Source organism: Podarcis tiliguerta, assembly GCF_965153285.1.
Source record: "Podarcis tiliguerta genome assembly, chromosome: 13".
Taxonomy (NCBI): Eukaryota; Metazoa; Chordata; class Lepidosauria; order Squamata; family Lacertidae; genus Podarcis; species Podarcis tiliguerta.
Window position 1 is genome coordinate 2,869,794 of NC_139546.1, and position 15,395 is coordinate 2,885,188.

The 15,395-nt window shown below is 42.7% G+C and overlaps 2 protein-coding genes across 3 annotated transcripts in view; both read right to left on the reverse strand.

Moving 5' to 3' along the window:
* Nucleotides 1-1,391: 1,391 nt before the first annotated feature.
* On the reverse strand, nt 1,392-14,347 carry LRRC14B (leucine rich repeat containing 14B). 2 transcript variants are annotated; one of them, XM_083407780.1, is made up of 2 exons: nt 13,288-14,347; nt 1,392-2,116 (listed from the first exon to the last, which is right to left on the reverse strand). In XM_083407780.1, the coding sequence occupies exons 1-2, from the start codon at nt 14,259-14,261 to the stop codon at nt 1,762-1,764; spliced, it is 1,329 nt and encodes a 442-aa protein (XP_083263906.1). In that variant the 5' UTR covers nt 14,262-14,347; the 3' UTR covers nt 1,392-1,761. The 2 variants fall into 2 exon arrangements, with proteins under 2 accessions (XP_083263906.1, XP_083263905.1); XM_083407779.1 differs by lacking the exon at nt 1,392-2,116 and adding an exon at nt 7,015-11,000 and having other exon boundaries at nt 13,288-14,328.
* A 308-nt stretch (nt 14,348-14,655) lies between these two features.
* PLEKHG4B (pleckstrin homology and RhoGEF domain containing G4B) overlaps nt 14,656-15,395 on the reverse strand; it is a 104,374-nt gene continuing 103,634 nt past the window's right edge. The window contains exon 24 of the transcript XR_014503938.1: nt 14,656-15,009. The gene's annotated coding sequence lies outside the window, so the exon portion shown is untranslated. The remainder of the gene's footprint in view (nt 15,010-15,395) is intronic.

A 15,395-nucleotide genomic window follows, 5' to 3' on the forward strand; every position in this document is an offset into this window, starting at 1 on the left:
ATATGTTTTGAATGTTCCAAAGTCTATGAGCCGTAATGCCAAGCTTAGAGTCATCATACAGATATAACTCCATTCAAAATCACTTCACTCCATTCTTATCTTCACTGCAGACTGTATCTTCAGTATTTGCCAGTTCATTCAAATATAACACAGTTTCAGTCTCAAAACATCCTCATTCATCCAGCTCCATCAGTAAAAACAGCAATTCCCATTTCAGATATACACAGTTCACCAATTGCCCTCATGGAGATTTCTCTGCAAGGTTAAAGAGCTTGTTTGATCCCTGGTCTTTCAGCTTTTACCTCATGAGATAGTAGCTGAGGTTGCTTACCCACAGGCCCTGCCTGCCTCCCTCCCTCATTTTTAACATCTACCTTCAAATAAAAAATGCTTTCAAATAGCCATTTATCATGGTTAAAGTTATTCACAGCCATGCATTATTCAGATAAAATAAAATGGGATTTATTTGGAACAAAATAAAACAAAACAAAATAAAATGGGATTTATTTGGGAGCAAATTATATTTTTAGCTAAAACATTTCAGCACTTTGATGAGTAAGTGGTATATAACTCCTGTTAAATAAATATATTTAAAGGTGCTATTGAGTTCCATGTGGCTTAATCATGGAAATGTGTAGAGGATTGCTGCTTGCATCTGCATGCTAGCTCACATTACGCTTCAGACCTGCCATCCATTGTTGCAAAAACTCACAATTTTTTGTTGTACTCTAACCCTGGTGGTTGTAAAGCATATAATGCAATAGAAGGGAACAAAATAAAATAATCATCTAAAAATGCTAAATATATCTAATGACTGAGGAATCATTTTTTTGCTTGGTTTATTTGACAACCCAGATGCTAGACAATCCCTAGTGTAAACTAGAGAAGTTGCAAATCTGCTGTTATTTATACTGTTGGCCACTGTAATGGATCTCTTGTAAGAGTCCCCTTTCATCGGCTGCACCCTTAAGTCTATGTTTGGCCTGTATACTGGGGCATCTCCTTAGGACTGCTTTAATCTTTGCATCTCATTTTCTTGTAAATGCCCTAGGCTCCACTGCCTAATTTTTTGTATATCACAGAAGCCATCATCCCATGCTGCGTTGATAATGCCATCATCCCACTATGCTTTCTGTTCATATTTCAGTGCTCTTTCAGCTTGGATAACGATCAGTTCTGTATTTCTTTTGGTAGGAAACCCTTCGGGGATAATGCACACAGTGCTGTGCTTTCTCTGATAGGCACGCCACTTTCCAAAAGCACCCAGAGATGTGAAGAGTGTTGAAGGAACCAGCAGGTGCAGAGCACCAGCCAAACCTTTTCCTCAAATGCATCAGCCAGTTTAGAATGTTGGCAAAGCACAGAGCTGGATTGCCATGTGAACCACTTCCTCCTAGCCCTAACATTTGGGTCCCCATTTTATTTCAGGCTCTATGCATAACACTACTTCTAATGCTTATTTGTCTGATCTAGCAAAGGAGGGGCAAACATGAGCACAGGCTTCAACACATGGAACAAATCTGTATCATGATGTTCATACAGTCCCCATTGAATTGTTTGGATTCAGTTTTGATCCACATTCTCATTGGGTCACTCATGACTAGTTCAGTGCTAGATCAGGACCCATGTGGAAGGAACTCTTAAAAGTAACTGGGTTCTAACACTGAGCTTGAGTGTGGCAGTCCTAGCACTATGCAATGTTTTTAAAGCTGCAAGCTAGAAAGTAATTTGAAAACCCCAGCTAGGATGCAACAAAAGCAATTAATGCATTGATGGGCACCAGATATTTTGTTGGGGTAGAAGGCTGGAAACCTGGAAACCTGGTTTGGTGGACTGAGAACCTTTTGCCATTCGTCTGATTGCCTCTTTTTCAGAAGCAGGGACATTTCTGGTTTGACATCCTTCAGATGCATAATTATGTTTGCTTGGTAATTTGCTTGGTTTAAACAAGGGTACAGGAAGCACATTCTTGTAGGGAAGGCGGAACACTTTCATCTTTTCTCCCAGTCTGCCCATCTGTATCTTCAAGCTGGGAGATCTCTGCACAAGAATGGTGTCCTGCTGTTGTTTTTCATATTTCTCATGGCGGAAGCTATTCCATTCCAGCAACGTTGTCCTGTGGAGAATGTAATTCCAGACTAAACAAGAATACGTTTTCACAGGGCAGGTTAGTGGCTGTCAACATTCGCTGGATGAGAAACACACGGAGCCCTTTAAAATTATCTTATACATTGTTTTCACCTTTACTCTCTCAGGCTATCCTTTCCTTTTTCCTGTTTCCTTTCCTGTTACATTTTATCTGAAAGACAGCAATGGTGTTACTAGTACAACTCACCTTTGGCAAGCTTGTGACCTAACGGTGGGTTGCAGTCTTCCAGTTAAAGAATAAAAATGGCACAGCAGTTACAACTTGTGAGGAAAATGTAAATGGTACAGGACGGGGGTGGAGGCTAACATTTTGGGGCTAAGGGCTGCATTGACCCTCCAAGTTCCACATGTCCACATGTCGAAGTGAGTGTAATCAATAATTGTATGCATCTATGTGTAGACAGATTATACACACACATACACACAGAGAGAGACCCCACACATATAATGGGTGTGTGTGTTGAGAGGTCACAAAAACTGCTCAGCATCACAGGATCAGAATACTGGGCCCATGAGAGTTGACAGATTTGGGATAGCCACAAATCTTTTGATATCAAAGTATCACAAATGGGGTACCTATGGGAGCAGTCAGTTAAAAAATGTTTTAACGTATTATTATTATTATTAATAGTAGTAGTAGTAGTAGTAGTCAAAATGGACAAAATGGGGGGGGGGAGCCTTGGATGCAGTCAACAAATAAATATATGCTGCTGCTGCTGCTGTTGTTCTTGCTGTCATCTAAATAAAGAAACTTGGCAGGATTAGGAGGACCCAAAAAACCTTTTGGTATCATACACAGCAGGGGACCCCTGGGAGCAGTCTGTGCTTTAAAAAAATTACATAACAACAAAAACAACAACATCTTTTAATTGAATTTTTTTTAAGGCCCTTGGCATCATGGCTTCACAGCAGGAACCCATAGAAGCAATCAATTTGTTAAAAATGCTGTTACATGATGTGGGGGTGCCCATTGCTCAGAGCAGAGGGAAAATAATAGAGAAGGCCATGATATAGGGCAGTTGCAGGCATTCTTCTATGAAACCCATTTCAGTCTGGGTTCTGGGACTGAATCAGCCTTGGTTGCCCTGATGGATGTCCTTTATCAGGAGAGGGACAAGGGGAGTCAACCTGGCACAGTCTCTCCATGCCTTTTGATACAAGTGACCATGGCATCCCCTGGACCAGCTTGGTGGGGGTACCATTTTATGGTAGTTCCAATCCTACATGCAAGGTCAGTTCTTCAGTCCCCTGGCACAGGGTGCCACAGGGCGCTATTTTGTCCCCAGTGCTATTTAACACCTATGGGAAGCTCTTGGGAGCTGTCACAAGGGGCTTTGGAGCAAAGTGTCATTAATTATGCTGATGCAGGCTCTAGAACAGTGTCTGGGTGCAGTAGTGGCTGGATGACGGCCAATATACTACCCTACAAGGGGTAGGCAACCAAAGGCCCGGGGGCCGGATGCGGCCCAATCGCCTTCTCAATCCGGCCCGTGGACGGTCTGGGAATCAGCGTGTTTTGACATGAGTAGAATGTGTCCTTTTATTTAAAATGCATCTCTGGGTTATTTGTGGGGCACAGTAATGCATTCATCCCCCCCCCCAAAAAAAGGTTCGGCCCCTCACATGGTCTGAGGGATGGTGGACCGGCCCACAGCTGAAAAAGGTTGCCACCCCCTGATTTAAACCCTATCAAGATGAAGGCCCCCTGGGTGAGTTCCCTGTTCTGGATGGAGGTGCATTCCCTCTGAAGGAACGGGTACTCAATCTGGGGTGCTTGAGTCCTGGATCCATTTTTATTTTTATTTTGTCATGAGGCACATGTGGCCTCAGTGGCTTAGGAGTGTCCTTGAGCATCACCAGCAGTTAAAACAGCTACAGCTGCTCCGGAGCTAAGATTAGGTGGCCCCTGTTTTCCTGGCACTGGTGACCACAGGACTGGATCATTGCAATGTTCTCTATCTGGGGCTTCCCTTGGGCTCAGTCTGGAAGCTGCAGAAGCTGCAGCTGGCGAAGAATGCAGCGGCTAGGTTGTTGACACATTAACCGTGCATAATGTCTCTGCTGAGAGAGCTGCCAATATACTACAAGAACAATTCAAGGTTTTGCTTTTAGTTTCAGCATTTTAAACCCCAAGAACATGGGACCAAGTTAGCTTTATCCCTGGTCAGCAACTGCACTACTTTGATGGGGCACTGCTGAGAGTACCACATGCTTCAGGGCTGCTCTTAGCTTGTGCCAGAAACTGGACATTTGATGTTGCAGCACCAATACTCTGGAATCAATTGCAAAATTTGGCAGGTGCCAAGCATCTTGATATTTACATGGCTACTAAAGATGCTTTCATTTAAGAAGGTCTTCTCTGAAGCATGGCCCCAGTCATTGTCTATTAACTGCATAATTTTTATTATTGCACAAATAGCTATTTCCTGTCTCACCTATCTGACCTGACACAGGAGAACTCTATTTGCTAATTTTGATTCCAAATTTGCAAAAGTTACTAAAAATTGAAAGTCAGTGAAAGTGTGACTACCTATTTCCTTGGCTGCTAGTTTAGAGTTACTTGGCTCTTAACACTGGCTAATTAAGCAGGAGCTGCAGTCAAATGCATTAATCTGTTTTCATTTTAAAAAATCATTTGAGACTATTTTCTGGGGGGAAAGTCATTTCTCCTGCTTCCTCCCAGTAAAAAAATCAATGATGCTTCACAAACAGCTTCATTCCTGAATGACTCATTAGTTTCTTCGTTCAGATCTTTGGAAAAACTGAATCAATTGCTAAGAGAAGCAACACAAATTCTGCCAAGTTTATCATCACTAGAAAGATTAAACCATTTATAGTTAAATTCTTAACTATAAAATCATAATGTTAAAGTATCACTGAATGTTTAATGCCATGCATTAAGGTCCTGGGCCACCCCATTTCCCTTCCTCACCCTGCCCAGTTGCTACTCAGTTTGATTTTAGTACAAAAAATGTGAAATATGCTGATAAACCCTAGGAAAAAACACATCAAACCCATAATATATATAAAAATGTTATATCCATAAAGTAAGATAATGCTTAAAAAGTACAATAATGATGGGCTGATACCTCTCTTGCCGCCTTATTTCCATAGTCAGATCCTCCCAAAGCATAGAGAAACTTTCCTTCTTGGCAACATTTCTCTCTTCTACATCACAGTTAAGAATGTTGACTTGCAGCGTATCAGGGCTACTTAGCAAAGGAGTCCGCATTGCAAAAAATGTATTTTATCACAATGGATAATCCAAATGCTTTCTTGATTAAAGGCTCAACTTGCTTAATTTTTTGATCTCTGTTTTGTTATGTGAGTTCAGTTCGGATTACCACTGCTTAAGTATTTTGGTGCTCCTATTTTTATGTTCATGAATCACTTGGGGGATGATATGATGGATAAACTGGCAAGCAGAATCCTCCTCTGAAGCATTTAGAATCTGTGCTGGATGCTAAAGTCTTTCAGTAACTTACTGAAAAGGGAGATGACATGTGGTTCAGGACTACTTGACTGACGCCTACGTTTTTGCTGTGCAGTATGGAGTTTTCAAAATCCAATCCAGACTACTTGGCAGGCATGAAAACAGGACAACCATGGTTAGCTGAATTAAGTTCTGGAGCAATGCTTTATGCATGATAATTGCTTTCACATATAGCTCTGGTGGCAATAGTGCTTTATTCACGAAGCAGAATCAATAATTGCTTCCTATAATTTAGGCTATATACCATTATAGAAACCATTGCCCATAAAATTATACAGCACAAAAACTGTCTGTTATTAAAACTTATAAACAAAAGAAACAGACACTCCTCAAAATGGAATGGACTCCCTTGGAAGGGGGTAGACCCTCTTTCTGTGCATGGTTTTAAAGCAGAAGTTGGAGGTCTATCTGTCAGTTGTGAGTCCTGCATTGCAGAGGTCCATAGAATCCTAGAATTGCAGAATTGGAAGGGATTCTGAGGATCATCTAGTCCAACCCCCTGCTAGATAAGGAACCTGTGGTCCTCCAGATGATGCTGAACTACAACTCCCATCACCCCAGGCTACTGGCCAGGGGTATCAACTGACTCTTTTGGTCTAGCATACAGTATGTGGATTGGGTCCCCTGCTGCACTCAGAAATGGAGACATTTTTGTCATATGGAAATTTATACCATGTTTCTTAGATGTGGTTGGAGTACCCAAAAACAAATCAGGGTCATTCAACGGTATTAAGATGTCTGACAGACAGAATATCAACGTGTTCATCTTTCTCCATAATTGTAGTTCCATACTAGAAAAGGCTTACCCTGTTTAATACCTGTCTGCTACCTAGCTGTTAAAGGCATAAGAGCATTTTGGAGCATGATCCATGAAGAAATAAAGAAAATACTAAGAATATAATACAGTAAAAGGCCAGAGGCATTCCTTTTAGGAATTTTAAATGATGATATTCCAAAAGACAAAACTAAATTGTTCTTAAACGCGACATCTGCAGCAAGAACCCTGGTGGCTAAGTATTGGAAAGGGAATCTGTTACCCACTAGGGAAGAGTGGTTACGTAAGCTTTCAGAGTATTTAGAATTAGCTAAATTGACAGATATAATAAGACAAAAACCAAAAAGTGAAGTGAAAAAGGAATGGGAGTGTCTAAATGAACAGAAATCTGGCTGAGTCTGGAATAACCTTGTGAAGTGAAAGGATAAGAAAGAGGGATTTATATCTAGATGCTAGGATAGAGGTGATAAGGAAAACAGGCAGATACAATGAGAGATAAAGGAGGTGCTGTGGGATTGGTGGAAGTCAATGTTTGTTTTTCTTTTTAGTGTTTATATTATTCACTTGTAAGAAATGGATTTGGGTTTTTTAATGTTGGTTTTTGTGTTTTGTGTATTGTTATTTTTCGATATTTTTTTGTGTTGTTGTGTGGAAAATACTAATAATTTTTAATTTATTTTTTTAAAAGGCATAAGAGCCCTGCTCTCCTCCAATGCCAACCCTAAACCATGCAAAGAAGTAAAGCTTCATGAGCTGTACTTGTAAATGAGTTATGCCTCTGGTCTTTCATCAGCTGATCTTAGGGCTGGGAGTACTCCAATAATACAAGACCAGGTGTAGTATTTCAGATGGAGGGGGGCAAATGTCATTTAAGATTTATAGCAATTTTGTTCAGCTACTCATGCTGTGATAAATTCAACATTTAAGTACAACGAATTAAGTACTTAATTCGTTCCGGAGGTCTGTTCTTAACCTGAAACTGTTCTTAACCTGAAGCACCACTTTAGCTAATGGGGCCTCCTGCTGCCGACGCGCCGCCGGAGCACAATTTCTGTTCTCATCCTGAAGCAAAGTTCTTAACCTGAGGTACTATTTCTGGGTTAGCGGAGTGTGTAACCTGAAGCATATGTAACCTGAAGTGTATGTACCACTGTAGTTAAAAAGCAAGCAGTGCTCCACTTGTGGTTATTTATTAACATGTTTCTGTAAACCACTTTGAGGGATTGGGGGGGTTTATTTTACAATCAAGTGCTATAAAAATTTTATATAATCAATAAAGTAAATAAATAACACATATATTTTTTTCTATGAAGACCTTCACAGATGGAACAACTAAATGGAGCAAGGGCTGCTGACTTCAGTCAAGGAGGAGAAGAGTGTAAACAACACAATAAACTGAAATGCTAGAAATTCAGCAATGGCAATTCATTGTTTGATGCCATGTTTCAAAAGTATCCTCTCAGTTAACAATGTATGCCAATAACTCAGGAGGCCCTCAGTGAGGGTTTAATTCTGCACATACCTATAAATTCACCACTCCTTCCTTCCTTCCTTCCTTCCTTCCTTCCTTCCTTCCTTCCTTCCTTCCAGTCCTAGAGATTCCTTTTTCTTCCCCAAGCAGATATAGTCATGATATAGTCTGTCGTGGCACCTACTGTAGGCCTGGGCAACTTGTGACCTGTTATTTACAGTGGCCCATTCAGGGGCAGCTCATCCCATTTCACCACTTGAGGCAAAATGAGAATTGCTGCTTTGGCCTTCCGCTTCTGCCACCGCCGCTATACCTGCTGCTCTGCCTGCCCTGCTGCCTCCCCCGCTGGCGTAGAAGTGGCGCCAATTTTGGGCGAGATCTTGTATGCTCTGCAAGATCTTGTGGGATTTTTAACACAATTGCAGCTGATACTGGCACTGCTTCAGTGCTGGCTGTGGGGCAAGCAGGGCACCTTAGGGGTTTCTGTCACCTGGAAGCCGCCTCAGTCTACCTAATGGCAGACCCAGCTTTGGGTCCAGAAGAGAAATCTCCCGTGTTTGTTGCCTGGGACTACAAAAGCAGGTTTTTGACTCCTACCTGGTCAATGGGCTGCATTTCGATTGACAGCACCCAAATTGTGCTGGCAGAACCACCTGCTACTGGGTGTGATTGTGGGTGGATAGAAGTTTGAATTTACTTGCTCTGTCATCCAGCAAGTTAAGCAACCTTTTAATACTCTTATTATTGCCGATGAACTAAACTTTTGAATCCTTTTTAAAAAACAAACAATTAAAATATTGTGGAAGGTTCTCCGTGTTACCTAAGGGATACGGGCTGGAAAATAGGTCAAATGCCACAAGTGTGACCAGACTGACCTTTCCATGAGTAAAGCTGACAGACAGATGCTTCTAAGTTTAGACAGAGTGTTCTGTGTTTTCTTATTGTATTATCCATATCATTCAGATCAATGTGATTTTTCTTTCACTTTAAATATTATTATATTAGAACAGTCTTCCCTCTTCTGTTTTACAAAACATGTATTTGTGCTAACTTGCTTGTATTTTTACTTTTATCCCTGTTTATCAGCTTGCAGTGCAATCCTGACCTAGACATGGCAGCGATTGAGCCAGGGATAGTGGGATGGAGCCATCACAGCACAACCAGGCCAAGGGAAATCTGACCAGTTGAATTTCTGCCAGTCACACACCTGTAAAAATGCAGAGCATCAGCCCTTTTAAAGGGAGAAACGGCAAAGATAAAGCAAAATTAAAAATTACCATATTTTCATTTTTTCAAGTACTATTTTTTTAAAAATACCTCAGATTTTTTGGAGCTAAAATTCACTTCATCGGAAGCATAATTCTTGGTAATTCCTGATATCTTACGGAATAGTGCATTTGCCAGCCTCTAAAATGCTGCTAGAGAATTGTTTCATTTCTGCTGTTAGCCTTGGCTAGTTGGCTACCCATTATCAAAGGATTGAAAGGATACCAGAGTAATGTACCCAACACCACAAAGTGAGCCAGTGACAGGAGGATTTCACAGTTAAGTTTCCAGGTCCTCTCTCTGGTGTGCTTTTTTCCTAGAGGTATGAATACATGGAGGTTGTGGCCAATGGGCTCACTGGGAAGAAAATGTGCAGGCAATATTCTACCCAAAGGGTGAAGCAGCCTAAAGGATTTGGCTATTAGCACCACCAACTCCTCCTCACAAACCACAACTCCTCTCATGGAGAAGACATGAACAGGAACTATAAGCACTTGTGGTGGACAAGGCGATCTATTGACGGCTACAAGCCATGAGAGCTATGCTCTGCCACGACAGCCAAAGGCAGCAATGCTTCTGAAGGCCAGTTGATGGAAAGGAGAGAGCTGTTCTTGTGCTCAGATCCAGCTTGCAGGTTCCTCAGAGGTCAGCCGCTATGAGAACAGGGTGCTGAACGAGAGGGGCCATTGGTGTGATCCAGCAGGCTCCTCTCATGTTCTTAAGCATCAGAAACAAATGGCAAGAGCATGTATAAAGTTCACCCGTCTCACCAATAAAGAACCCTCTGTATTTGATAAGGTTTCAAGTTGTAGCTCCATATAATGGGCTGCACCCCTTCACGTACAAAGCACACCCACTGAGGAAAAGAACAACTTTCTGCTTTGTATTCCTTACAGATGAAACAGGTGGTGGTATGTGGATTAGTGGGTTGCACATCAAGGATTGTCCAGGGGGCAGGTAACCAAAGGAGGTTCTGTCCTGCCTCAACATAAAGCCTCCCCCCAGCCTCCCCCCCCCCAATAAATCCTGGCTACTCCCATGTTGCACATCCTCCTTTCTTTCACTGGGCTTGCTCAGGAGACTACCATGGTAGCAGAATATACCCTAAATGTGTTATCCAAATTATTCCAATAAACGAATGCTTTTATTTGATTAATGGATTTGAGTAGAACTGTTTGGTTCAGAAGGGTTTCTTCAGACTTCAGTTCATCTCCTGAAGAGCCTTGTTGAAGCTTTCTAGGGCATCCCTGAAAGACTTCAGCAAAGTGGCTCCAAGCTCATTGCCCGTTTCCTGTATTGCTGCGTCATATCCCCCAAAGATGGGCGTAGAGGCCTTTATGTCCTCTCTCTTCGCCTGCAGTAAAATCATGTTAAGTTCCTCGGCTATTCTCTCATATTTTTGGTGATCAAATTTCGAAAGATCAGCTTCACCAATTGGGTAACTGATGTCATTTGCATAACAGTCTCTTGGGACTGGGAATTCAATGTATCTGAGCCTTGGAAAATCAATGAAAATGTTGAAAAGGCATTTCAATGCTCGAGAAGATAGAGGATTTCCAAGAAATTTCAGCTCCTCTAGTTTCCGACAGGGGACCAACCCCAAAATCAGCATGTTTATGTGAGTGTCCTGAATGTTGCATTCCTCAAGGACGAGACTCTTCATTGTGTGGGAGGAACGGTTCAGAAGCTTGAAGAAGGTGGAGGGGTAAAGGTCAGCCACGTCATGGCCGCTGATATCAAGGACTTCCAGGGAGCCGGAATGAAGGCTGTTGGCCAAATAGGCCATGTCCACGTGGTTTAAAGAGCAGTTGGAAACATCCAGCACTTTCAGCGGGGTTTTCAGTGGGCTGGAAAGTTAAATATTAAAACAAAGTAAACAATTACATAATTCAGTTGCATTGGGTACTTAATAGGTTTATGAACGATGAGTGCAAGTGCATCATGATGGATGGAGGACATATTGTTGGTTTCAGTGGGACTTGTTCACAGAAAAATAAGAGGAAGGATTATAGCCACGGTTGAGCGTGGATACAAAATTATGGACTTGAAAGATATCTCCAAGCCTTTGGCACTGAGCTAGGCTAGGCTATTCCTAAGCCACCCTTAATTGTTTAGTCAACAAATTAAAACAGCAGGATCAGATCAAAATATCTCCTTCAAACAACAAGAGAAACCAGTGGGAGGGCAGAAAACCAGAACCAAGCCGCTGGGGGAGTTGGGAGGAGACCTTCTTCTAACACTATGAATCATTTAGAAAATTAATGCCCAATCATCTCTCAGCTAAACCTGCACCCAGTTTGAAAGGTAAAACCCCTGGCTGAGGGGAGGAGGGACCTCACTGTGGCTCAGGTCAGGGGCCCAAATGCCTTGGGGGAGACCCCGATGTTGAGAATGAATAAAGACTATGTGTTTTGCATATCCAAAGTATTTTGTAAATGACACACAGTACATTTTAGTGGCAGGAGACATACGCACAAGTTCCCTTGAAACTGTTCCATATGTGAAACACAAAACATTTTGTGTACAAGCCACTACTCCATGTTCCCCTGCAAGCAGGGCACCATTTGTTCAGTGATGTGGGAGCTCTGGGTGGCCGGAAGAGATGGTTTCTGCCTTTCTGGTGGTCTCTTACAAGATCCCACAGCAGGATGCAGGGCTCAGGTGGGCTGTCCACCTGGAAACTTAAAAGCCTCCATTGCTCATCAGCTGTGGTCACCCACTTCCTTCTCTTTTCTCCTGCAGTGACTCTTGGGTCACTGGTTGTCAGGGCTGGAAAGGAATTTTACTCTCAACCAAAGTTGGCTCTGGGTTGGGAGGTTCTTATCATTCCCTGATCTCCAGAGTCATTCTCCATTAAAAAAAAAAAAGGTAAAGGACCCCAGTCGTGAACGACTCTGGGGTTGCGGTGCTTATCTGCTTCACTGGCCGAGGGAGCCGACGTTTGTCCAGAGACAGTTTTTCCAGGTCATGTGACTGGCATGACTGGTGAACCAGAGCAGCACATGGAAACACCTTTTACCTTCCCGCCGGAGTGGTACCTATTTATCTACTTGCACTTTGATGTGCTTTCGAACTGCTAGGTTGGCAGGAGCAAGAACCGAGCAATGGGAGCACACCCCGTTGTGGGGATTCGAACCACCGACCTTCTGATCGGCAAGTCCTAGGCTCTGTGGTTTAGACCACAGTGCCACCCGCCCTTTGTTCTCCATTAGGTGTCTGTAATTGTATCACTACTTTGAGCAAAATGGCAGCAGTAGGGGGTGGGGCAGGCAATGCACAAGCCACGCCCCTAGCTTAGAAGGGCCCCAGCCTTGTGCCAGTTCTCCCCACCCCCAGTTGCCTAGTGGGATCGCTGGTGCTTGGCTCGCACCACATTAAGATATAACATCGTTCAACTCCCAGGGGTGTGTGGCTGCATTGGGGTGCTCCCCAGACAATTGAAATAACTTTCCGACAGCAAGGGTTGAGTGGAATAGGGTCTAGTCCTTGTGCCACTTCCCTTGCCACCCATGCTTATTGTTGCTTTGGTCATCCCTCTGTCTCAAAAGACAATGAAAGCTTCTTTCATCCCACTAAAGTGTGTGTGCTGTTGTGATTCCTGCCACTCCCATGAGGCGTATAATGCAACTGCTGTACAAAGAGCAAGGTGGGGTTTTTTTTGCTAGTATTATTCTTCAAGTGGCTTTCTTATTTTTTTGGGGGGGGGGTGTGGCTAGGGCATGCCTCTGCTCAGAGCAATTTGCTGCCAGAAAATGTGAGGGCAGTGTGCCCTGAAAGGTTGGTTAAAAATCTTTTAAACAAATTTAAAAATAATGCTAGAGCCTAAAGCCACCAAGAATGGCACTGGCATCCACATTTGCAAATATTTATTTTGCAGCAAAAAATACATCATGGAGGACTCCAGATGATCTCAGGTTCAATTCCTGAATCTCCAGTTAGATGGGATACAGGTAAGCAGGACTGTAAAAAGTCTTTCCTTTGGGACTTACTGCTAGACAGAGTAGACAATGCTAAATCAGATAAGCATCAGCATGACAATAAAAGAAAGCTTCATATGCTTTCCTTTTTTAATACGTTACAGATTAGTCATAAATATTGTCTCAACTGCGTCATACAAGATCTGGAGCACATTACCTGAGTAGTTTACGTATCCTTCCCGTGAGTGTGGAAAATGCTAGGCTCAGCTCAGTCAGTTGAGTCATCTGGCTTAACTTTTCTCCAATTCCTGCAAGAATGGTCTCATCCTCTGGGGTGAACCTTCGCACATCGAACGTCCTGGCTGGGAGTGTGAGCGACGTCAGCTGAGGAAAGTGGACGTTATTAAGGAGCATGTGCAAATGTTCCATTTCCAGCCGAACATTGTGGACTATTTCGAATTTGAGCAGCGAAGAGGGATCTGTAAGCTTTATGATGTAGAAAAGCTTCCGCAGGGCTAGGTTGTCCACTCGGAAGGATGCACAGCGAATTTTTAGTGGGCAATGGCACCTCATAAGCAAGGCCTGGACAAGCAGCTCATAACTTCGTTCAGTAACAAAGACATCAGTAAGAACGTCAACCGAAATCTCAAACACATCTGGATTGAACTTCAGCCTTTGCATTTCAACAAGCAGATCATAGCAGATCTTCGACAACAGCTCTGTCCTGGCCCAGCGTCCCATTGTTTTCCTACAGTTGCAGAGCTGAACTTCAACATCCTTTAGGCCTGTTAAGTCCACCACTTTGAGTCTCTTTGCATATGGAGATGAACAATTCAGCACATAGTCTCGGAGGCCAGTTAGGCAGCTGGTCAAGCACACGGAGCAGACTCTGCTACTGATGTCTTCCTGGTGGTCTATTGTCTTCCCCAACAGTTTTCCAATGTTAAGTTCCTTCAGTGGCCAGTTTGCCACCAAATCGTGAAGAACTTCCCCTTGTTCCTGTAAGTAACTTGCCTTAAAAAGAAGAGGGAAAAGGTTGTGTGCAACACTGCCAAGATTTCCTTTTATCAGCTCTGTGTTGGATACCAAAGCCCTAGCACTCAGGAACCGTAGAGAGTGCATTGCTGCCTTTTGATTCCTTCTGTTATTATACTGGATCTGCTCTAACAGAGGTTCTCTCTTGCTTGTCATTCTCTATTTTTAGCTGCAGCTGCTGCTGAGGGGCGTACGTGACATGTATTTGGAAGGTAAGAGGAGCAGTCATCTGCTGACCTGGTTACTATTTTGGTATCAGACACTTATTTGACACCTCTTTTTAATTGTCCAACTTTTATTAATTGACAAAGGCATAGCTGTGTTAGTCTGTTGCACTATAAACAAAAGAGTATTGTCATACCTCAAGGACCACAGAACAGAATGTAGTCTGAAGTGCATTGATATAATCCAGTGTGTTCAGTTGCAAATGATAAGTGGTAACAACTGATGTTTGTTTGTTTTCTAGGTCTGCCCTGTGGTGCATAATTCACCTTGTTGATCTATTTGTTTGTTTTCGTTTTGTAGGGCGAGTATGGTAGTCTGGGGGATGCCTGATTAAAAATCATGAGTTGTGATTTTTTCTTTGATGAGTCTAAACAAATGCAGCCATGTACAATGAATGTTGTGGTGCGTTCTGGGTGGAAGCTGGAAATATGGCAGTATGTGTATTGGTCAATAGGTTTCCTGTGTAAGGTGATGCTTATAGGTCTGCTATAAGCTTGCACAACAGGGTGCTGAATGAACCTCTTTGGTGGACTGGTCACTGAAGTTTTGAGGGAACTGCTCAAGTGTCTCTTGCCTGTGTCCAGATGATAGTGGTGCCACCAATGTATCTCACGGAGGTTGTGATGCTGGAAAGTCACGTCTGAGTTTCATCTAAGCAGTCCAGCCTTCACCAACCTAGCTGGACAGGTTTGCAAAGGTTGATGATGATGATGATGATGATTACTACTTTAATTCATTTCATTACCTGTCATTCACCATAAGGTCCCAGGGTGGGTTACAACAATTAACATTAATATTAAAACACAACTATTACACAATACTGTATTAAAAATAACAATGACAGCTCCACAATGGATGGCTTTTTTGCAATACAAATTGCATACAGGTGGCCTCATCCAGATTGGGACTGTACTGCAGGGGTGGGGGGTATCCCCAGATCTTTCCCCCCAGATCTTTCCCCCCAGATCTTTTTTCATTACATATGGCTCCCTGTACATCCCTGCCAATCACATATTATAGGTTTCTGACACTAAGCCTTACGAATGTGATTGGTGCTGAAAGTGA